The 21,880-nt window shown below is 47.9% G+C and overlaps 2 protein-coding genes across 3 annotated transcripts; one reads left to right on the top strand and one right to left on the bottom strand.

Moving 5' to 3' along the window:
* Positions 1 to 715: 715 nt before the first annotated feature.
* mindy1 (MINDY lysine 48 deubiquitinase 1) lies at positions 716 to 6,844 on the top strand. Its single transcript, XM_018759878.2, has 10 exons — positions 716 to 1,207; positions 1,330 to 2,560; positions 2,875 to 2,932; positions 3,269 to 3,333; positions 4,133 to 4,291; positions 4,547 to 4,649; positions 4,825 to 4,967; positions 5,090 to 5,284; positions 5,391 to 5,531; positions 5,756 to 6,844. Exons 2-10 carry the CDS (start codon positions 1,943 to 1,945, stop codon positions 5,837 to 5,839), a joined length of 1,566 nt encoding a protein of 521 aa, XP_018615394.2. The 5' UTR covers positions 716 to 1,207; positions 1,330 to 1,942; the 3' UTR covers positions 5,840 to 6,844.
* Positions 6,845 to 6,899: 55 nt separating this feature from the next.
* LOC108938894 (unconventional myosin-Ie-like) lies at positions 6,900 to 21,449 on the bottom strand. Of its 2 annotated transcripts, none has more exons than XM_018759873.2 (27): positions 21,065 to 21,449; positions 19,763 to 19,900; positions 19,459 to 19,548; positions 18,741 to 18,835; positions 18,431 to 18,518; positions 18,238 to 18,327; positions 17,901 to 18,032; positions 17,484 to 17,618; positions 17,194 to 17,326; positions 16,673 to 16,869; positions 15,635 to 15,715; positions 15,287 to 15,373; positions 15,086 to 15,169; positions 13,816 to 13,983; positions 13,636 to 13,721; positions 13,318 to 13,399; positions 12,564 to 12,769; positions 12,285 to 12,429; positions 11,893 to 12,007; positions 11,592 to 11,761; positions 11,185 to 11,330; positions 10,050 to 10,196; positions 9,592 to 9,749; positions 9,011 to 9,085; positions 8,435 to 8,636; positions 7,316 to 7,488; positions 6,900 to 7,212 (listed from the first exon to the last, which is right to left on the bottom strand). In XM_018759873.2, the coding sequence occupies exons 1-27, from the start codon at positions 21,065 to 21,067 to the stop codon at positions 7,136 to 7,138; spliced, it is 3,303 nt and encodes a 1,100-aa protein (XP_018615389.2). In that variant the 5' UTR covers positions 21,068 to 21,449; the 3' UTR covers positions 6,900 to 7,135. The 2 variants fall into 2 exon arrangements, with proteins under 2 accessions (XP_018615389.2, XP_018615388.2); XM_018759872.2 differs by having other exon boundaries at positions 15,086 to 15,172; positions 21,065 to 21,448.
* Between the last annotated feature and the right edge of the window lie 431 nt (positions 21,450 to 21,880).

The following is a 21,880-nucleotide window of genomic DNA, read 5'->3' as shown; positions in this document are numbered from 1 at the left end:
GAGTAATAAAACCCATGTCATCCTGTCTTTGTCCACTTTATCAAGGAACGTATATGTATTTTCTCATAATCTGTGCGCTTTGTGTCAGATATTTGAGTGGAGCGCACGCATGCGCGTGACTGAGGGTGACAAACACCACCGCCCTGTTCATAACTTGGAGCCTCGCGGCTTGTCTCCATTGGCGGGCAGGGAAAGATTTTTAGTTACACTGTAACCAGACGGCGGAGATAACTAACAGATGTTACCAGGGTAACCGGCGTGACATGGGATCAACAGGTGCTGACAGGTGTTACCGTATGTTGACACGTGTCACGTGACCACTTCGCAACAGTGGAAATGTACTGGACCCCTCAAACTGACATCTGCCATGTGAGAACCTGTTAGCCCGGGCTCAAACATGGACCAGAAGTCAAGGCCAAAGTCTTAAAACCTAAATTTTGTTGGCTCGAGTTTTACTAGTAAAGTATCCCCACTACTGCTGTAGTTACCTTAATCGAGGTACTAACCATGAATTACTCCAGTATGCATCTGTGTAATTGGGGCAACACAATCTGGATGAAGTTGAACTCAGCAAATACTGAATAATAAGAAGGAGGATAATAATAATAATAATAATAATAATAATAATAATAATAATAATAATAATAATTTGGTGAGGTGCAGTTCGCTCCTCCGGCCACTAGGGGCCTCGCAGGGAAACTGCGCACCGCGCGCCTCTCACGGAGCTCGCGGGGACATCAATGTCCGCTGTTGCGTTTCTCCGACAACGCATTCTTCTTTAAAGTTCTACTAAGGAAACGTTTAGCGTAATTTGCGGCGCAAGTTCGTTTTCTAATGCACTTTTTCCCCGTAGTCGGAAGGTGACAGCTGGAAGAATCGCTTGACGGACAGAACAAACTCCGTGTTGTTGTTGTTTACGGGATTAGAATGTGAGGCGAACGCGACATGAATCGTTTTGTAAGAAGCGCTGGAGCGGCGGACGTGGAGAAATGCGGGGGAGAAGAGCACATAGCCCACAGACAGTAATTAAGGGTCCGTAAGTGAAGCGTCCGGTGGAGGAACACGAACAGCGCAGTTGTCAGAGGTAACAAAAAAAAAAAAAAAAAACAAACAAATTGTGGAATTAAAAGTGTGAACTGCTGCGCGCGCGACTGAGCGCGAGGCGGGAGCGGCCGCTGAGCGATGACGGACTGTCACTCCGTGGGTGGTAAGTTAACTTAGTGCACCGTGTTTGAGCACAACACCCCTCACTCACTGTGTGTGTGTGTGGCAGGTAGAGCCGGCGCGCAGCTCCACTCCACATGATCATCCTCTCTTTTTGTGTTTCAGACCCAAAGTCCTTCAGAATAACCCATCATCTCCAATAGACCATCAGCCCCAAGTTACGGTACCAGCCGGTCCCGGCCCAGAACCCTGATGCCCCGACGGGTCCTGACCCAACAACACCCTAGCGAAGCGACAGGCCCTGCCGCTAGACTGTACAGCGGAGCAGGTTTTGCGAGGAGTTCAGTGTGGCCGTGAACAAGTCTGCTGGCTTTCCTGTTCGTACTGCTCCTGCTGTGACCCAAAAGGGCCGTACGTGTTTTTATGTTTATATGTGTATTTCGCAGCGTATTCGTGTGCGGGACCCGTTGACCTTGTATGTGTTCGTTCAGACTGTTTATACTTATGCGCGATGCTGGTGGTTTGCATTCCGAGGCAGGGTGCAGTCAGGCTTGCGGACGCAGCGTTTCAGCAGCGTGCGTGTTAGCTCACGTTCTTACACTCTTTTTCCCAAGATGCCCTTCTGCTAGAACGGTTTAACAAGATTAGCCCAAGACGGATAAGGCGCCGCCTTACCCTACTGTCCCTTTACAGCAAATAGCTGTCAGTAGCTGCCCGCAGACATCACCTCGCCTTATTTTTACACATAAAGTGCTCCAAGAAGCGCGCTTGCCAAGCCATGGCAGACTCCACCGTGGAGGTCGTCGGAGATGATGGTGACATCACTAAAGATGACTGCTTAGAAATTCAGGATGACCTGCGAGAAGAGGCAGTGTCGTCTCCAGTGTCGTCACCAGTTGAGGAAAAGAGTCAGGGGGAAGGAACACTTATGTCCGCCGAGGGCTCGGACGGACACCAGGACAGAATGGAGTCGAGCGAGGGTGCAGAATGTGAGAACGGAGCGGCCGATTGTCCCCTGCTCGCTCCGGAAAGCGAGAGCGCGGAGGACAAGTCGGAGGCTGGCAGCATGTCCGACGAGCACAGCCAGTCAGCAGACTCCACCTCCTTCTCGGTGCCCAGCCTGGACTTGTCGGAAGGGAACAACGACAACTTGGTGGAGGAGCCTTCGCCGTCCTCCTACTCGGGCCCGGTGCTGGAGGGCGCCTGCGCAGTGGACGGAGTCTCGGCCGCTGTCCCCGGCACGGCCACCCCGCTGGACTCGGACCCCTCGACGCCAGCCTACTACTTTGTGAAATGGATCAACTGGAAGGAGAAGAAGACGCCCATCATCACCCAGAGCGAAAACGGTCCCTGTCCACTCCTGGCCATAATGAATATCCTGTTCCTGCGATGGAAGGTAAGGCTGTAAGGCCTGTTAGCGGGGCGGGGGGTGTGAGGCGCTGGCTGGAGCTGGCGCCTCGTACAATAATGCCTTCCCAGCTCATCGCAAAACCCCAACCACTTTCCCAAAATACCTGCTTCCGATACCAAGCACAAAGGTCAGCGACACTGATACTTTGTGGATCTTTCAGTGTTTTCCCATTGCAAATGTTGTACAAACCAAAATGACCTTGTGGCGCAACATGCGCGGGGGGTTTGGGGGTGGGGTGTTGAGCTGCAGCACATTTTTGGTTTGATTGATTTTCCAAGGTTTTTTTTCCTGGTCTCCAGGCCAAGTTACCTCCCCAGACAGAAATGGTCTCTACAGAGGATCTGATGGCACATCTTGGTGAGTCTCCGCACTGAAACTTGATGAAGACCAGTATTTTTACCCCACAGTACCAAACAACTGAGATCTGGAAACAAAGTACAGCTGCTAGCATAGAGTTGTGCCTTTTGGACCTAAAAGTCACAGGTTCAAACTCCACCTCCAGCTGTAAGACCCTTGAGCAAGGTACTTACCCTGAATTGCTCCAGCTGTATAAATGGGTAAATGATTGTAAGTTTCTTTGGAGAAAAGTTTTGGCTGAATGGATGAATGTGAACGAAGATGAATGTTGTGCTCGGAAGTGTTGGCCTCAGCGTCTTCTGCCTAAAATTAATTTCACTTTGTTTGCCTCCGTAGGAGAATGTGTCTTATCAATCAAACCAAGGGAGAATGCCGAAGGGATGGAACTGAACTTTGAGCAGGTAAAAACAAAGCTGCTACGATGGCTTATAACCCCCAGGAATGCTCTGCTCGTGTGTGAGGCGCCTTGGGATGGGGGCAGAGTGGTCTGCACCTCAGCACTTCTGTCCCCTCTGCAGAATACTGACAGATCAGAGATTAGTGCATCTGTGAAGGGCTGCTGGGTAATTTATAACGTACCAGACCCCGGGAGCCAAACCAGGTCTTTTTTGTTTTAATTGTGTCTGTTTGCTATTAAAAGATGGAAAACAGAACTGAAACCAGTATAAACAGCAGATGAGCGCCTCTTGTACGCCGTCTACCGCAGAGACTCCAGGGATTGTAACTCCTAGAAAGGAAAGTGCTCTCTGCTACTTTTAAAATAAAAAGGCAGAACTTCTCGTGAATAAGATAATTGGCTGTTTTTGTTAGGAACGCATTAAGGATCTTGCTCTTCTGAATAATTAAAGTCACCCTTAAGACATCCACATGTAAAAAGGAAAACACTCAAGTTAATATGGAGCTCACAAGATGATTGTACAAAACATATTAAATTAAGATGGTTTTCTTTAAAGCGGTTTATCATCTTGGGGAAAAAAATGTTAGAGAAACCGAGGGATTCGTTTTACACTATTTGTTAAAATTGGGCTAATTAGTGAGGCAGTTTTGTGGAGTTCTGAAAATTGAGAGTAGTACCAACAGCTGTCTCAGCGCCAGCTTGACACTGAGGTTGAGGGGGAGTCCCTTTATGTGTGTGCTTGGTAGCGCTGGATCCATCACACACCCATAGTCTACTGTCCCCATGTCACTGTCCCTCAACAGAACATGAACGATGTCATGGCTGTGCTCCCGAAGCTCTCCACTGGTTTGGACGTCAACGTGCGCTTCACGGGGGTGTCGGACTTTGAATACACCCCCGAGTGCATCGTCTTTGACCTCCTTGACATCCCGCTCTACCATGGCTGGCTAGTGGACCCCCAGGTGAAATGGACAAGGAAATAGCAAGCTCACATCTGTGTGTGAAGGAATGGTGGGGACCATCTGGTAGAGCCAGAGTGTGTTTTCCACTAATGTTGTAGCTTGGAGCTGCTAATTAATATATACATCCTGTGTATGTGTTCTGTACCATACTCTGCTCCTGACTTCCCCTGGGCTACTTTGAGCTTAGCGGAAGAAGCAGGTGGACACTGTCCAAAGCGGAGTGGTTTCATCTCAGCATCCTTCATCCTCCTCCAGAGCCTTGAGATGGCCGCAGCAGTGGGAAAGCTGAGCTACAACCAGCTGGTGGAGAAGATCATCGACTACAAGCACTCGACAGACAGCAGCCGCATCAGCGAAGGTACGAACCCTTTTCCGGCTCACTCCGCTTGTACGCTAAATGGACTTGTGATGATGAGACATTAGTTGCATGCATTGGGAGCAAACCTCTGAACATAAGGGCAGAGAGGCAGTTGCACCACCCATAACTCTTTCCACACTCCACTCTGCTCCATCATGTGCTGCTTCTCCACCAGGCCTCATTGCAGAGCAGTTCCTGGAGTCCACAGCCACCCAGCTGACGTACCACGGCCTGTGTGAGCTCAACACCACCGCCAAGGAGGGCGAGCTTTCAGTCTTCTTCAGGAACAACCACTTCAGCACCATGATCAAGCACAAGGTACTTGGTTGTCATCGTCCTGCTGGCCAAATGGTGGGGAGCGTTGCCAGACATCTTTCCCAAACTAGGGCTGCCTTCTGGGATTTGGAAATAACCTCCTTGACCTTTGATCCTCTCGCCAGGGTCACTTATACCTGCTGGTGACGGACCAGGGGTTCCTGCAGGAGGAGGGGGTGGTGTGGGAGAGCCTGCACAACGTGGAGGGTGATGGCAATTTCTGTGACTCCAACTTCCGGCTCTGCCACCCCCCTCAGAGAGCCGCTCCGCTAGCGTCACCTGCTCCCACACCCCAGGAGCAGCAGAGGCAGATCGATCAGGTCCGTTCACCCCCCTGCCCTTTAGAAGGTCAACCCAGGTCAAGGGAAGCAAGGGGGGGATTGCTTTCTCTTGGATACCGTGCTAGACTTTGTGTGTGTGTTTCAGGACTACCTGGTGGCGATGTCCCTGCAGCAGCAGCAAGGGGCCCCCCCTGGTCCCCTCAGCGACCTGGAATTGGCCCGACAACTCCAACAGGAGGAGTACCAGCAGCAGCAGGCATCGGCGAACCCACCCTCGGCAGCCCAGGTACAGTACAGACCAGCTGCTCGCGCACTTCCTGTCCATCCGAGACACAAAGATTGCTGTGTCCGGGGCTCGAGCCCTTACTGCCACCCCATTGTGTCACTTCAGCAAACTGAGCAACTGCAGTTTATTATTGTTGTTGTTGTTATATGTTATTTTTTTACTTTATTTTCAGCTTCATGTCAAAACGTATAGCATACTCATTTTACTGCCGGCTCACCTTGTAGGCCAGAGGTCAAGGAGCAGCGCAGCAGGGCGGCCACAGGCGGCGTGGAGACAAAAAGGACGACTCGGATTGTGCCATACTGTAAGGAGTTCCTCCTCGGCTCCGCCCACCCCCTCTCCCCTTTAAACTGTGGTGCCCCCCAGAGCCCGTGTGGAGCTGCCCGCCACCCAAGTGTCAAGATGGGAGACTGCACCTGTGCAATCCTCCCTCTCCACCCCTTCCCCCACGCCAGCCTCAAGGAGACGGGCATCCCGGTGGAGCGGCGAGGGATTCCTCTGTCGGCATAGGCTGCACAAGAGCAGCGAAAGAAAGCTGCCAAGTGACGCTGGTGTAAATCACAGCTGGTGGCGGCTGGAATTGAGTTACTCCAGTGTTGGGGAGGACTCCGTGTTAATAGGAGACCTGGAAAACGATTACGGGTACCTTACCCAAGTGCTTTCAGTGGTCTCTCAAATCTGTTCCATGTTTCCCATTCATTGTACTTTGTGCACGGAGGAAGAAGGTCTGAGCAGGTAAACATTTCTTTGGAGGTCTTGTGGTGAAGTGTAGAGTTCAGCTCTGCTCCTTATGTTGGTATTTCAAGGACCTGCCTTGCACCAAGATGTTCTCCTCCATCCTTGATTAAATCCACTGACCTTGAATGACCTTGACTGGAAGGGGACTGTTGTATTTAACCACACATCATATTATTCCTATAATGGCAGAGTTATAAAAGCTGAAATTATTGCTTAAAAGTGAGAAGTTGTACTATATTTTTGATTTTCTTGCCTTTGTTTCTAAATGACCAACAATCTGACCGCATCTAGACCTCGGACAGTGTCTTTTCTCTCAGGTCTACTAAGAGCAGTCAGATACAGACGTGTGTCCAGGGCGGCCAAAGTAAAATGTCGACTCTTGACAAGAAAGGTGCAATAGCAAAGGGAAAAAGAAAATAATATTTTACCTTGAACACAGTGCACATCCGAAGGAATTCAAGTCACGTTACCAAAAAGCACATTTTTAGTAGATGTGGAGGGGACTTAATGCAGCGCTACACTTCACCATGTTCAGTGTCTTAACCAGCATCACGTCGCTTTGCATTTAATTTTGCTATTCCTCTTAATAAAAATCTGAATTAAAATGACATTTCCTTTATTTTGTCTTTTGAAAAGTGTATGACTCCACGGTTACATTTTCAGTGTTGTAAACACATTCGTAAACATTGTAAGATGGGTAAATACAATCGAAGACCCACAATAGGGTAAAGTCCATTGTAGCTTTAGCTACATGCACACAGTAAGTGTGCCAGCAGGTACCTCAACTGAAAGTTGTCATCCTTGTTCATCCTGACTTCTGGTCCATCGCTCATAGCTCCTGGTAGCACCTCCTTGTCAGCACTCGGTCACATTTTCACCACATAGTTGCCGGGAAACAAGCCCTCTCTCCCTCGGAGATGACCAAACCACCAGCCAGAGGGGTCTGAGAGAGACACCAACGTTGAGCCAGGGGCGAAGGGGGACATTAAGACGTTGCCCAGAGGAGGCAAGTTTTTTTCTGAGAGGCAGACGCAAAGGTGTCATACCTTCGGCGAGGACGTCGATGATGTCTGCCGTGTTGAAGCTGAGCTCGTCCGAGTCCTGAGCCTCGTAGGCCCAGAGAGCCCTGCACTGAGGGATCTGAGGCTTGGGCTTGGCGACAGATTTTGTGCAGGTCACTGGCGGCACAGCTTTCAGCTCAGTGGATCGCCTGTGGAGCCTTCGAAAGACAGCAAGAGGTCACAGGAGGCTTGGATGTCGTGTTACTGGAGTAGGATGTCCCCTGAAGGGCGGTCTAATTGCGGCTTTCCGTCTGAAGAGCTCCAAGAGCAAGTCCAAGGAGCAGATTCCTCTGGCAACGAGTCAAGGACTTAGAAAGTGTGCAAGCTGAAAGGAAGCTGCACGCTATCGACAGGAAGTACCAGTCTGATGGAGCACGGCAGAAGACGTTGTGCTCTTTAAGAGGTTATTAGCATGATTTTCACTTTCCCAAAATGCAGTGACTTCACTGAAGGAAATGATTCATTGTTGGTATAAACCACATGCAATTTACCTCCTATGCAGTGGTTATACGCATCTAGTGTGGTGTGATCATCTTGAACCCTCAGCCACCGAGTGATGTTTCCAACCAGCCTTTGGCAAAGCAACCGGAGACCGAAAACACTGGGATTATTGTGTGCAGCTAATTTTCATTGCTCAGTTCTAAATTCCATGTCCTTTGAAACATGGCAGCTTGAGGGGTTTTTTTTTTGAAGACTTTGATTGAACTGAAAATCTACACAACACAGCAACGCAAGCTTGTGTGTCTGGTTCGACAAGATGACGAGTAACACATCACCTCAAGAAAAAAGCCCTTATCTGCTGATGTGAAGTTCTGGTTCTTCCATTCAGTCCAATATGAGTGTTGGAATCATCTTGGCTGCTCTCTACCATCCATGCTCTCTCCTAACCTCTGACCCCTGACTTTTATACTCTACCACATCTAGTTTTAAAGATCTTACCTATCTTTAGCTTGACAGGTGACATTCGGTGGTCTAGCTAACCTACAAATGAGGAACTTTCCGGAAACTCACTTCACTAATTCACCCTAGAAACCTCTGGTGAGATGTAGTCATGAAACCCACACATCAGCATTCACATTTACAATATCCTTTTCATGGACTCACCTAGCAACCCCCTGGTCAGGCACCTTCAGGAAGCCCATATCCACTTGGTTCTGGCTCTGGGGCTGGAGTGGCTGTGACCTGCGGAGTCTCGGTAGACTGGGATGATCCACACTGCTTTGCTGGCAGAGAAGGGACCTCCTGGACAAGGACTGTGCCCCCTGCTGATGCGCCATCCTGCCCCTGCTGCCTTCCCTGGTGGGACCTGGGGAAAGAGAAATATAAGACAGAGTGAAGGATTCGTTTAATAGGCCTCAGTGACCCAAAAAGAGAACCATTCGTCACTGACTAAAGCTTGTTGATTGCTGGATGTTAATGGTCATGAACACATCAGAATATCCAGGAAGGGTAGGTAGCCACTGGCACTCAGACCCCCAGAGAATTTTTTCTTCCCATCATGATGGCTGGGAGTTTTTTTGTTTTCCTCTCCTCAGCTGTCAAACGGCTTACCAACTCAACCATACATGATCACAGTTTCTCTAACGGTCCTGCTTTATCCATTGTTCGGCACTTTGCCTCCCTCAGCTGGGAAGAACATCAGTGATCATCATGGAAAATCAACTGTTGGTTTCCTGTCACCTTGCGATCGTTGTCCCATGTCCGGCGCCTGCTTTTCAAAGTGACGGCTCTTCCGAACGTCCTTCCGGGTTGGTCCTGCACACATTATATGGAAAGTGGGAAGAGACGGGAGGAAACAAGACAGAAAATGTAAAGAACGGTTAATGCGATTAGCGAGGGCAGCATGGAGTGACAGAGTTGTAACGTGATGGCTGATGGTTCAAGTCTTTTGAGCTGCCAGATGTAGTCCTCCAACAGGGTACTTATAAGGTATATAAATGGGTAATACTGTAAGGTGCAATGTATAAAAGCATCAACTAATCAACAGAATATTGATAATTAATAAAGACCAATATGATGCTTTGATCTCTTTCAATGATCAGCGGCACTGCAATACTTATTCATATTTAGCGGACATTTTCTCTAAAGCGACTTACACTGATTTATACCTGTTTATAAAGCTGGGTAATTATTACTATGTCAATCAGGGTCAGTACAGCAGAATCAGGGATCTGAACCTGCAACCTCTGAGTCCAAAGCCAGCAGCTCTAATCACTACACTATCCTATGTATACTAGAGTGGACTAGTGCCACAGACTCACTGGAGTTCTTGGGAAGACCTGGTCCAATGGTGACTGTGAGGACCTTGCTGGTGGCTTTCAGAACCGGCTGGTCTCCCTGGCCCACTTGGAACTGGACCTGCCTTGTGCTAATCCCTCCAAAGGGACCCCAACCCACCTTTCTGATCTTGAATTCCAGTCTTGAGTCGAGAGACAGAGAGAAAGAGGACAGATTGTGGGACAGCTGCTTGTCTGCGAGGATGATGAGAACGTCGGGACACACGTTCCTGGAAAATGTTTGCACTTTCAGTTCGCTCAGCACCATCTGCAACTCGGGTGTGTGTTCTCGCACGTGGAGGAGACCTTTCTGGTGCACGGGTCAACAAACAGCTTCGGGTAACGCCCAGCTATCGAAAGACGGGTGAGACGCGAGAGGGACAGCAGCGGTGCAGAGGAGGACATGAAGAGAGTTGGTGTCCATGCTGCTGCGACTCACTCACTGGTTATGGAACATGAGCGGCAGCTTCCTGTGGGTCTTCTCCTCGAAGCGTTTGCACAGCAGGCTGAGGAACTCGGTCTTGAAGACGCACTGCAACATGCTGTCGTACTCGTCCTCGTGCACGATGAGAAAGTCATCCTGGAGAGTGCTGGAGCGGGGTCAAGCAGAGGGAAGATGAGGCACGGGGGGGGATTGAGTTTGTGGGAAGCTGCTCGGGAACTGATTGTCAGCGCAGACAGAAATGTGATACGGTAGATTTTCTCGGCTGCGTGGCCTATTTTTAATTTTGTCGTTTTGGCGGAATTGCCAACATTGCAGCGGCAGACGACACTACCGGGGCTCCTCAACTTACAGCCACACCTGGGGCTGGAAATCTGTTCGTTATTAGTTTTGTGGATAATTTCAAAGTCACTAAGTAACAATCAATAAAGTCTTAATAATATGATCCCTCAATTCTCAATATACAGTAGCTATAAGTTTAAAAAAAAAAAAAAAAAACTTTATAGGACTTAATATTTTCACCAACTTCTCACTATATCAAAATTAAATGTTAAAAATTCTATTCTGCAAAAAAAAAAGAAAAAAAAAAACTAATACCAACAACTGACAAATTCATTGGATAACACTAAATTTGCCCTCTTGCTATTGATCACCAGTACCCAGAAACACCAGATACGAGCTGTAAATACCGTGGCAGTGAGCTGGTGCTCTTTACTGCCATCTACCTGTTGGGGGCAAAAACACAAGTCACTGTCACTCCCTAACAGTAATTTTAAAAAAGACGTGAAGAAAATGCAATTTCCAATTAAACATAAATAGCTAAAAAATGTTTTTGGCTTGAGGGGGCGGTGGCACAGCGGGTTTGACCAGGTCGTGCTCTCTGGTGGGTCTGGGGTTTGAGTCCCGCTTGGGGTGCCTTGTGACGGACTGGCGTCCTGTCCTGGGTGCGTCCCCTCCACCTCCAGCCTCGCCCCCTGTGTTGCCGGGTTAGGCTCCGGCTCGCCGCAACCCCGCTCGGACAAGCGGCTTCAGCCAGCGTGTGTGTGTGTTTTTGGCTTTGAAAATTTGGAACTCTGACATTTGTGTTCTTAAAGGACAGACCACAGCAGCCGCACAGGGGTTCTGAACCGTGGCACCTGAGAGCAACAGACTGGACTTTCTCCAGGTGGATCTTCCTCTTCAGAACTTCTCGGATCTGACCTTTTTCGGGACCCTGCTTCACTTTCTCTCGGCCAATCAGGTAGAGGAACTTGGGCGTCAGGATGAGGTCACGCTTTACAGGCTGCAGGGCGAGGAGAAAAGAACAACGCAGTAGCTGTCGCTTCACATCTGCTCATGCTACACTGAGGGTAAAACGTCTTCAAAATTTACATTTCTAATCCATAAGAAGAGTTCGGGAATGATGTCAAGTTCCAAAAATCTTGTGCTTTCTTATTGCTTTCATGATGAAAGGTCAGTATTTGAACCATTTTGGGTTCCCGCTTCACTCTGTCAACTGCTTCCTCCACCTGCTGGAAGCTCGGGCTCCACTCGCGTTGCTCACCCTGAACCTGCGGTCGTATTTGATCACCACGTCGGCGAAGTCGATCCTTTCCTTGCGACCCGCAAACTGCTGGATCTCGGGCCGGTTCTCGGTGCCGATATAGTCGCCCGTGAAGTTGCGGTTGAGGCTGTTGCGGCGCCTCTCCTTCTTGTTCAGCAGGATGTCCGAGGCTGCGGCAAACGAGACAGGAGGTCACCGCACAGTGTGACCTAATGACCCTCCGTATATATGAGACACTGAGAAAAAGTTTCATGCACACACACACACACACACTCTTCGGCCACGTTCCAGCCCCTCTCACCCTCTTTCCTCATGCGCACATATTTGCGGACGGCGGTGTGTTTGCGCCAGGCCTTCTGGATGATCCTGGCGTAGCCGTTAAACCGCCTGTCCCTCATCTCCTCCAGCAGGAACAGCTGATCAAATCAGAGCATTTCTCGTAAAGGGCTCATTAAATATGCAACTCTCATTTTTACCTTCAGTGTACCCTTCACTGTAACCCTTCACTTCCTTTTAACCCTTAATTTCACACAGGGCTGTAAAGCTGCAGCAGCGTCTATCTACCAGCGGCACCTTAGCGTCCATCTGGTCCTACGCGGTCTCCTTTCTTACAAACATTTTGTTTAATATTTAATCTGTGGCGGACAAGTGCACCCGCGAGAAGGACGAGGAGGCGGCGGATGGTGTTCTCACCGACTCGGGCGCCTTGATGAAGACCTTGCCACGGCCCAGTTGGTACTGGTCCTGGTCCATGTTGACGGAGCGTAGCAGATGGAGCACCCCTGCCCTCCTCTCCCCACGCCACTGCGGCCAGGTTTCCCTGCTCAGGACAGCATACCTGAGGCGGGGGGCATGAGAGCACAGTCGGTTGGACCATACACACCTATCGTGTCCTGCACAGCGGAACGTTGTCTCCTCTAGGATTCCACCACAAAGACCACGGTCCACTGCAGAGGCTCTCCAGTAGCCCACCTCCGCAGGAACTTGTCGAAGCTCCGGCGGTAGGCGTAACCAGCCCGGCGGACTCGGATGTTCTCGCACAGACCCAGGTACTCCACTTGGTGGCGGACGCGGTCGCCCTCCCAGTCGCCCGGCTGCTTCGTCTCGTTGGGCTTGATGCAGCGCACATAGTGCGGGGTGCACCTCACCAGCTTCCGGACCAGGTCGTTGGCCTGTTTCTGTGTGCCGTCACAGAGGATCATCATCATCATCATCTGCATCATCAGCAACCTAACTCTCATCATCCAGTCAGAGAGCAACAGGTAGTGCAGAGATTAACAGCACCATTTATATTAGTGCTGTATAAATGGGTAAATCAACATAGTGTTATTTTTAGTTACTTAGCTGACGCTTTTGTCCAAAGTTTAGCTACTTACAATGATTTACCCATTCATACAGATGAGTAATTTTACCGGAGCGATTTTGGGGCAAGTACCATGCTCAAGGGTACTAGAGATGGAGGGGGGGATTCGAACTTGTGTGTTTCGGGTCCAAAGGCAGCAGCGTTTTCCACTACACTACCAGCTGCCCGGGGTGCCATGCGATGGACTGGCGTCCCGTCCTCGGTGTGTCCCCTCCCCCTCCAGCCTTGTGCCCTGTGTTACTGGGTGAGGCTCCGGCTCGCCACGACCCCACTCGGGACAAGCGGTTTCAGACAATATGTGTGTGTGTATATGTAACACTCCCCCACGAGCACACACCGAGGCGTCGGGCCCCCAACCCTTACCTTGATCTTGCTGCTGGCCGTGGTGGGCCGACCCTTCTTCTCAGAGCACAGGTTCTCGGGGAACAGGTCCCTGATGAAGGCGCTGGATGTAGATTAGAAGACAAATAAACGAAGGAGACGACAGGCAGACAATTGCGGTTGCTGGGTCACCTGTTCACGCAAGTGCGAACGTAGTAAGTTTTGCATCGCAGAAGTGAACGTAGTCAGAAGGAGAGGGGTCAAAGAAAGCGGTCGGAGCCGGGACGAGTTCTGAGCAAGCGTGCCATGTGAAAGACCGTGCTGGTGGCGGACGCCGAGCGGGTCGGTGCCGGTTCTCACAATTCGCTGCTCTGCATGAGCTCGATGATGTCGCAGAAGAGGACGTCCCGGTTCCTTTCGCAGAACCCGCCGGCGTCGTAGGAGACCTGCGAGAAGGAAACATCATCCGCAAATTCCGATCGACCTGAGGCGCGTTCCAAAGACCAGAGGAAGTGAGCGTGCTCCACGGCGCCTCCTTGCCTTGCCCGCGTAGTGGTGCACCACGAAGCCCCGGTTCCAGATGCTGAAGTGCTCGTGCGAACCCACTTGGGCCTGTAGCTTCTGCATCAGGGTCTGGTCAGCGCCCTCGCCCTTGGCGTGCGTGGTGGCGCACACATCGTCCAAAATGCTCATGATACCTGGTGGATTCTGGGTCAATTAAAATACCAAAAAAATCAATGCTGGAAGTGGTCCACTTCACATGAGTACACATTTTAGGTACCATATACAGTATGTGCTCTTTATCACATCCGTTTCATGTATCATTTTTAGTCATGACTTATTGTCTTCTGCCAGAATACGTGAACCAAACTGCCACCTATAATATTAGGAAATGACTGGCTGCTTGCGGAAGCGCAGTGGCCCGGCGGGTTCGGCCGGTGCCCACCGTATGACGGGTCTGGGGTTCGAGCCTTTCTTGGGGTGCCTTGTAACAGACTGGCATCCCGTCCTGGTGTGTCCCCTCCCCCCTTCGGCCTTGCGCCCTGTGTTGCCGGGGCTCCGGCTCGCCGCGACCCCGCTCGGGACAAGTGGTTGTTGACAATGGATGGCTGCTTGTGCCACAAATGCTCAGGTTAATCATTTTCAGCTCTCCAGTATTTTTATCTCTATGCGTTGCAGCACAAATGTGACCTGTACTTACACTCCAAGCCAACAGATGGCAATAAAGAGCAACAAAACAGAACAGGGATCGTTTTCATTCAACTCACTTCCACAGTGTTTACTGCTCATGGCTGGAATTCTTGAGTGCTGGTGATCAATAATGAAATGATAGACATTGTATATATTTATGGGACAAATCAGTCAGCAATCGGAGACAGCGTCCATTCATTTTCAGTCATTTTAAATCATTCTTAATCTTGTTCAAAGTCAATAAAATATTAACATACAACATATCAACATCACAACATATTTTTATTCATTATTGGAGTACCCACAATTTTTTACAAAACCCAGCCTGTGAATAAATTAAGAAATCTCCGTGTTAAGATTTTATTGATGTGACTTGGTGGTAAAAGTAACATTAGGCTTATGCACAGATTTCATGCCCTAGTTGTGTTTGTAAATTGAGGAGCTGGTGTATTTTAATTATGTTTATAACTGGTAGTTTCTCGAAAGTGGAAAAATTAAGAGAAATATGTTAAAGTATTCTTGCGTACCAGCTGTCATGAAAAAACTGGTAGCAATGAACTTGTGTCAACCATGTGAAGTGAAAGGCACTGTCCCGTAGTCCTCAGGCTTTCACACTCACCACTTTGGATTCAATGAGGTCACACACCACCTTGTTGTTGAAGTACTCAATGGCCACCCACTTGATCCCTTCCTGAACGTACTCCTCCTGGAACGCCATTGGGCAATGAATCACTTATCAGACTAACCGGAGCATGTGATTGGACAGCGGTGTAGACGTGGGTGTGGTCGTGACAGTCAGGTCCAATCACTGACTGCTCACCTGCTCAACCTTGAGCGTCAACTCAATGAAAATCTGCTGGAGCTTCTCATTGACAAAGTTGATGCAGAACTGCTCAAATCCATTTTTCTAGCCAAGCAAACAAAAAGGTCATATTTTAGTTAAAGACACCGCAAAATGTCCCACTGAACATATTTTATCTTTTGAACCTTGCAGGTTGTGACAATCTTAGAAATCATCCTACTTAAAATAGTTTTTTAAGGAGATCGGTACGTATCAACCACCTTATCAAAAAAAATAAAACAAATAAATTACAGCTCAACAGGTTCCATTTTAAAATGTGACAAAAAAGTGTTTGCATGTACAAATGGAAGGCAGGTCCTTGCTCACCTGGAAGATCTCAAAGCCATAGATGTCCAGCACGCCAATGGTCATCTCCTCACAGTCCTTCTGTATGGCTCTGTTAATGGCCTTTTCAGTGCAGATGATCGTGAAGATGAATGTGTAAACCGTCTCACGCAAGTCATCATCATATGGAGTATGGGGGGGAAAAAAATGTACAGAGATAGAGAGATCGTGTCAAAAAAGGCCAAACTGTTCACAGATTTTCGTATCTCAGCTGTAGAAAAACAGATCTTTCACAGAAAAGTGAACAATTCTGTTAGCGTATTTGACGAGACTCTCAAGGACTGTTCTTACTTGGTGTTTCAAACAGTAACAGCGCTAAGAAAAGGCTTTACAACCTGTTATTTTGTGCAAGGAAAAATATCAGTATATAATATAATATATTTTTTATGGATGTCAAATAAATGAACTAGAGCAGAAAAATAGAATAGGTTTATACTGGAGAATTTTCCCCAAGACAAACTTTCAACATTCAGAGGTTGTTGCATTATATAAGGTGTGGGAGCACTCACAAGTAATTATATATCAACTGTACTGAGAAGATGACTTATCTAATGCCGTAATTGTCTCTACATTTGAGATCTCCATGTGTTTGAACTTGTTTAGATTTTATTGCTTCTGAGCTAAGTGTTTTTTTAATTGCTGTCGTCTGTGTTTAAGTTTCTTGTTTGTTGTTATGCAGAAATATTAATAAATATGTATTTAAAAAAAAACTACTCCAAGAATACAAATTTTATATCCTGGTACTGTTTGTGATTTATGAGTTCTATGGTGGTTGCAAAACAGCGCCCCCTGGCCAGGCAGCTAGCCCACTGCAGGATATTTAATTTTATATTATTTCAGAACCGCTTGTCCCATACGGACTCGAACCCCAGACCCACCGGAGAGCAGGACTGTGGTCCAACCCACTGCGCCACCGCGCCCCCCCGTAATTTTATATTATATTATATTATATTATATTATGATAGAATCTGTAATTCAGTGATGCAGAAAGCGCTAGCTAAAGGCAAAGGACTGACTCACATCCACAAGATAGTCGAAGAGGCGAGAGTGCAGGGCTTTGGCAAGAGCGTCCCGCGTGAAGCAGGCCTGCTCCGAGTTGAGGGTTACTAGGATGCTCTCGGACTTCCCCCCCCAGCGGCTGTCCATGGTTCGACTTGTTAGCCTCTCCTTGAGCCCACCCTGACTGATGCCTAGAAGGTAGGCTGGGAAGGCAAGGACTGGGTGTATGGAGAGAGGGTGTTACACAATGAAATAAACAATGAAAGGACCACATTTGCATACTGACTCTTTTCTTTGATCAGATGTGATGATGATTGTTTAATTGTGATAGGTTTTTAATTTAGGAAGGGGTGTACAGTATCTGTGTTTCTGTGATCTTATCGTTAGTTATGAAAAGGAGTGGATTTGTTTCAGGTGTATTTTTGTTTGAGTTTGTGCTAGAGGCGTGTGAGTGGAGAGGACAGTGGTGGCATGTTTGAAATTCAAAATATATGGTCCAGGCATGACAGAATAAATATGTTTGCATCTTTTGCTCAACTTACAGTCTTCATCGTCTACTACGGCATAGTTTCCCTCCTCTCTGAAGGTGATGTTGCCCAGATGAAGGATTCCAGCCACAATCTGCAGCACTGCATCCTGCTCATCCACAGACAGGCCTACCACATTCATGGCCTCCTGAGGATTGTTTAGGGTCATGGGGGTGGACACACAGCGATGCAACATTACGAGGAACACATGACCAGAACGCCAAAGGCCAAACACTGAGCAGTACTCAACCACCGCAGACTGACCAGCCCATGAGATCAGCTCAGCTTAGGATGCCGTGACTCACAACAGTGTCCGAAAAGTCCTTCTTGTCGCTGATGTCCTTCACCGTGTATGTCCCAGACTGGTTAAGGTAGAGGTAGTAGTCAGGAGTAGTGATTCCAAGTGTCTCTCTTTGCTCCTTGGTGGTGCCCTCTATCAGCTGGAAGAGAGAAGTCACAATGGCCACTCCATTAGATTCAACACCATGAAAACCAGGAGATACCTCCTTTTGTTGCCCATTGGCTGAAAGCGGGACTTAATTTTCCATATTTTGGCTTCAATATAGTTAATCAGCATTTTCCAGTTCTGGTGTTCAATTACCTATGTTGTGGAGACAAGAAAAAAGCACTAAATCGTTGGAATTTCTTAAATATTGAACACTTTCTTCAAGGAAATTCACCACAGGGTTGTGACACATGACTCTTCAGCACACTGGTGTCACCTGGTAGAAGATGTGGAAGTTCCTCTCCCCTTGGCTCTGAGACACCACTCTGGACTTTTCCAAAAGGAAGTTGGAGATCTTCCCACCATCTGGCTCTCCCCCAAGACTGAACTGAATTTCAAAGTACTTCCCCTGTAGAGGACACCAACATCTGCTTGAGGCTAGTGGATGGTAAAAGTGAGGAATAATGTCTATAACTCATACATGACCACTAACCTGGTCTTAGACAGGGAAGCTAAGGACAAGTATACTATGCATTACTGTATTCTTCTGCTCAGGGGGAGGTCGCTGTTAAACAGACAACCCACCCAGCCTCTACCCCAGCAGTCAGACTCACAAAGCGACTGGAGTTGTTGTTGCGGATTGTCTTGGCATTCCCAAACGCCTCCAATAGTGGGTTGGACTGGAGAATGATGTCCTTCACATGCTGTGTAGGACAGAAGAATGGGGACAGGCTGAGAATTGATAACCAGCCCTGTAGGTCAGGACCAAGAGAGCATGATGTGAAAGAGGAATCCCACCAAACTCACCTGCACTTTGGGACCCCCACCAGACACTCTGGAGATGTAGCTCATGATGTATTTGGCTGCTACCGTCTTGCCTGCCCCACTCTCTCCACTTCCACAAGGAAATCACACATGCACGCACGCAGGACGATCAATGTTTAGAAAATGCTTTTGCAATCTCATTTAATAAAACTGTCAGTGCAAAGGTTTGTGTAGTTCAAACATAGGGTGAAAAAATGTGTGAGTAAACATGGGCACTGTACGAGTACAACGCTGTACTACAGGGGCACCGAACAAACCAAACAGTAGCGAGACATAGTGATGTTGGCCACACCTGATGATGACACACTGGTTCTCCCTGTCGATCATCATGTTGCGATACATGTTGTCCGCCAGGGCATAGATGTGAGGAGGGTTCTCATACTGGGCCTGGATGGGGTAGGTTTATGTCACTTGAGAGATCGCCCCATTGGTAATTTTATATCATACGACATGCACTAGAGCAATGTTACAACCAGTCACTTTGCTATTGAAGTGAAGAACGGTTATTTTGAGGAAAATGAGAAAATCTCTCTGCATTGCCCAAGAATAAACACACACACACATTTTCAGAACCGCTTGTCCCTTACAGGGTCACGGGGAACCGGAGCCTACCCGGCAACACAGGGCGTAAGGCCGGAGGGGGAAGGGGACACACCCAGGACGGGACGCCAGTCCGCCGCAAGGCACCCCAAGCGGGACTTGAACCCCAGACCCACCGGAGAGCAGGACTGCGGTCCAACCCACTGCGCCACCACACCCCCTCCAAGAATAAACAAAGCATTCCAAATGCTTTCTGTTGACACTCTTATACATGTTCACGCTTGGGATTTGTTTGCATCGTCTCATTTATTTACACCCCACCTCCTAACAAGGTTCTCTTCTATAGGGGTGTTTGTTATCCATGTGTCTCAAATGCTATCCAGATCATCTCTGATCAATCCTGTAACGATCTTTGTCTCGCAGGAGCTCTGCTTCGCACGATGACCTTAGGGGGAGAAGCGTTCACTCACCGCCAGCTGGTACAGCTCCACCTCACGATCAGTGAAGTACGGCAGCTGTTTGAAAGGATTGACTGAGATCAGCACAGGCCCTATGTAGGTCTGAGAAGTCAGAGTTAGGGAAAGCCTTTGTTTTCAGATTGCTTTTCAGGCAACCCTGTGCCGTTATAGAGAGCATGATAAAAATTACCCAAGAAATTAAAAAATTTTTGGTGGAGAAATGAAATTATGGCAGAAGATTTATAGCATTATTATGAAGTATGCTAATCCCAAAATCTGATGAGATTTTGCTGCACAAAGGTACGGTTGAGGATACGAAGATGTAGTCGTCCATGTATCTTTTCTTTAGGTTGTCCGTGACAGCATCCTCGTGGATCTTGGACAGCAAAACCATGTCATCCACACCGCTCACCTTCACGTTCTGGGTCTGCCATGGGTAGCGCTCCTTGCTCCCCTGGGAGTAGATGGTGGATGAAGGTTTGGTCAGGGAAAAGAGAAATCGAGAGTCCGCTTTACCACTGACGTCTTTTTGTACCGCGAGACAGGTACAGCCTAAGAAGCACCAATTCACACAGCAGTGTAGTATTTATAGTGGTGAATACAGACGTCCTAGAATTCCCACAATTCCCAGCTGCTTTCAGCATGCAGCCCTGCCCCGGCATGTTTATGACAACGGCCGGGCTCGTGGTCTTGAGCTGATCTCAGCATGTTCTTGATGAAAAAACAGAGCAAGCCCTTAACACCCTAGCAGTAAGTGTGGCTATATGTTGAAGTATTACAGGCAAGCATTGGAAAATTTGATAGTAATCACTCCAAAATGATGATTGATGCTGCCACTCGTTCTTCCATTTATTTATTTATTTAGCAGACACCTTTCTTCAAAGTCGACTTCCAACAAACTATGTAGTGTTATCAGCCCACACACCTTATTCACCGTGGTGACTTACACTGCAAGATACACTACATACAAAGGGTCACTCATCCATACATCAGTGGAACACACACTTTCTGTGACTCACACACTATGCTGTGAACCTAAACAGCATGTCTTTGGATTGTGGGAGGAAACCAGAGCACCCAGAGCAAACCCACGCAGACAAGGGGAGAACATGCAAGCTCCACAGACTGAACAAGGATCGAACCCACATCCTCTCGCACCACCCAGGCGCTGTGCCACCGTTCTTCCTCTTATTAGTACTACTTATACATTTGCAAGTAAATCATCACTCCTCCCAACGCTCAGCTGATCTCGTAATCAACTGGTAAACCATTTATTTTCTTAAGCGCAGCGAAATACAAGCCTGTACAGCTATTCGAAGAAAATCAAACAGTAAGAAAATGAGGGAGCTGGTGGAATTACGTTTTAAATGCTCACAAATACAAGCTTTCTCTCCTTTAAACTAATATACAGTTGTTGATCAAAGTTAGTTTAATAGTTCAATAAAAAGCAACGAGCGGGTCCGGAAGGGAAGTGAACACACTGCCCTGGGGGCAAGGCTGAAAACGGTCATGGGGATTCATTTTAAAAAAGTCACAGAAGTCCTGAACACAGTTTACCTGAAAGTAGAGGCAATATCTGATTTACTGGTTAGCGAATAATGGTATGCTGTTAACTCACCATTGTGGTATGAAGATAAGCGGCGCCGCCTTCTTACAGCCCGAAGGAAAAGAAGTTAAATTCCTTAGGTCCATAAAAGTGCAAGAAACAATCGCACATGATGGGAAGGTCAGCTGAACATGGAAGACAACAGCATTTCTAAAGCTGGCTAATATGGCATGTCTGATATGTAATGAGCCTGCGTGCAGCTTTCCTGTCGTATAAATGTGTATTTTGCCTGTGAAGTGTGAGGTTCGAGGCTGTTCTGGGTGGTGCTCTCCTGTTGCATGGCTCTGCATGCTGTCAACATGTAGGGGCAGGTTGAGCTTGCTTTCATTGTATGAACCAGGTGAATAGTTGGTTTTTCATACAAATCTGAAATGAGTTAAAAACCAAGGTGTTCATCGCTCAAGTGAGTGTCAGGCCACTCGTTTGTTGCATTTTTGAGACTAACTACTTTACCGAATTCACCCAGATGTTCGAGAAGTTCTGGCCACTCTATAACAGCATTCCAAATAAACGATGGTTGTCTGATGAAAGGCTTTGAATTAGCAAATGACATGTCTGCAGCAAAAGTTAAAGCAAGTAAAGATAAGACATGAAAGGACTAGAAAATATCCATCAAATGTTAAAATGAAAGTGACAAAAAGAGGCTCCTGCTCCCTTTTGACTCAGCCATAGCACACACAGGCAGTCAGCTTTTTGTGACACGTCTTAATTTATTATATAAAAAAAAAATGACATTCACGGGTTGGTCATTCACATGATCCACATTACAACTGGTCCTATACACAGGGTCAACAAGAGTGGGAAACCAGTGAAAGAAAGACTAGTGGA

Source organism: Scleropages formosus, chromosome 23, assembly GCF_900964775.1.
Source record: "Scleropages formosus chromosome 23, fSclFor1.1, whole genome shotgun sequence".
NCBI lineage: Eukaryota > Metazoa > Chordata > Actinopteri > Osteoglossiformes > Osteoglossidae > Scleropages > Scleropages formosus.
The sequence above is the reverse complement of the archived record's forward strand: the minus strand, read 5'-3'. Positions and strand labels throughout refer to the sequence as shown.

Bases quoted from the DNA above. Each gene is read 5' to 3' on its own strand.
- mindy1 (XM_018759878.2), top strand. From the start codon at position 1,943: ATGGCAGACTCCACCGTGGAGGTCGTCGGAGATGATGGTGACATCACT. The intron at 4,650-4,824 runs GTACGAACCCTT...CTTCTCCACCAG, and splicing joins CAGCAGCCGCATCAGCGAAG to GCCTCATTGCAGAGCAGTTC. The intron at 5,532-5,755 runs GTACAGTACAGA...CTCACCTTGTAG, and splicing joins ACCCACCCTCGGCAGCCCAG to GCCAGAGGTCAAGGAGCAGC.
- LOC108938894 (XM_018759872.2), bottom strand. The intron at 17,327-17,483 runs GTGAGTCACGGC...AACAATCCTCAG, and splicing joins AGGACTTTTCGGACACTGTT to GAGGCCATGAATGTGGTAGG. The intron at 15,173-15,286 runs GTGAGCAGTCAG...ATGGCGTTCCAG, and splicing joins TGACGCTCAAGGTTGAGCAG to GAGGAGTACGTTCAGGAAGG.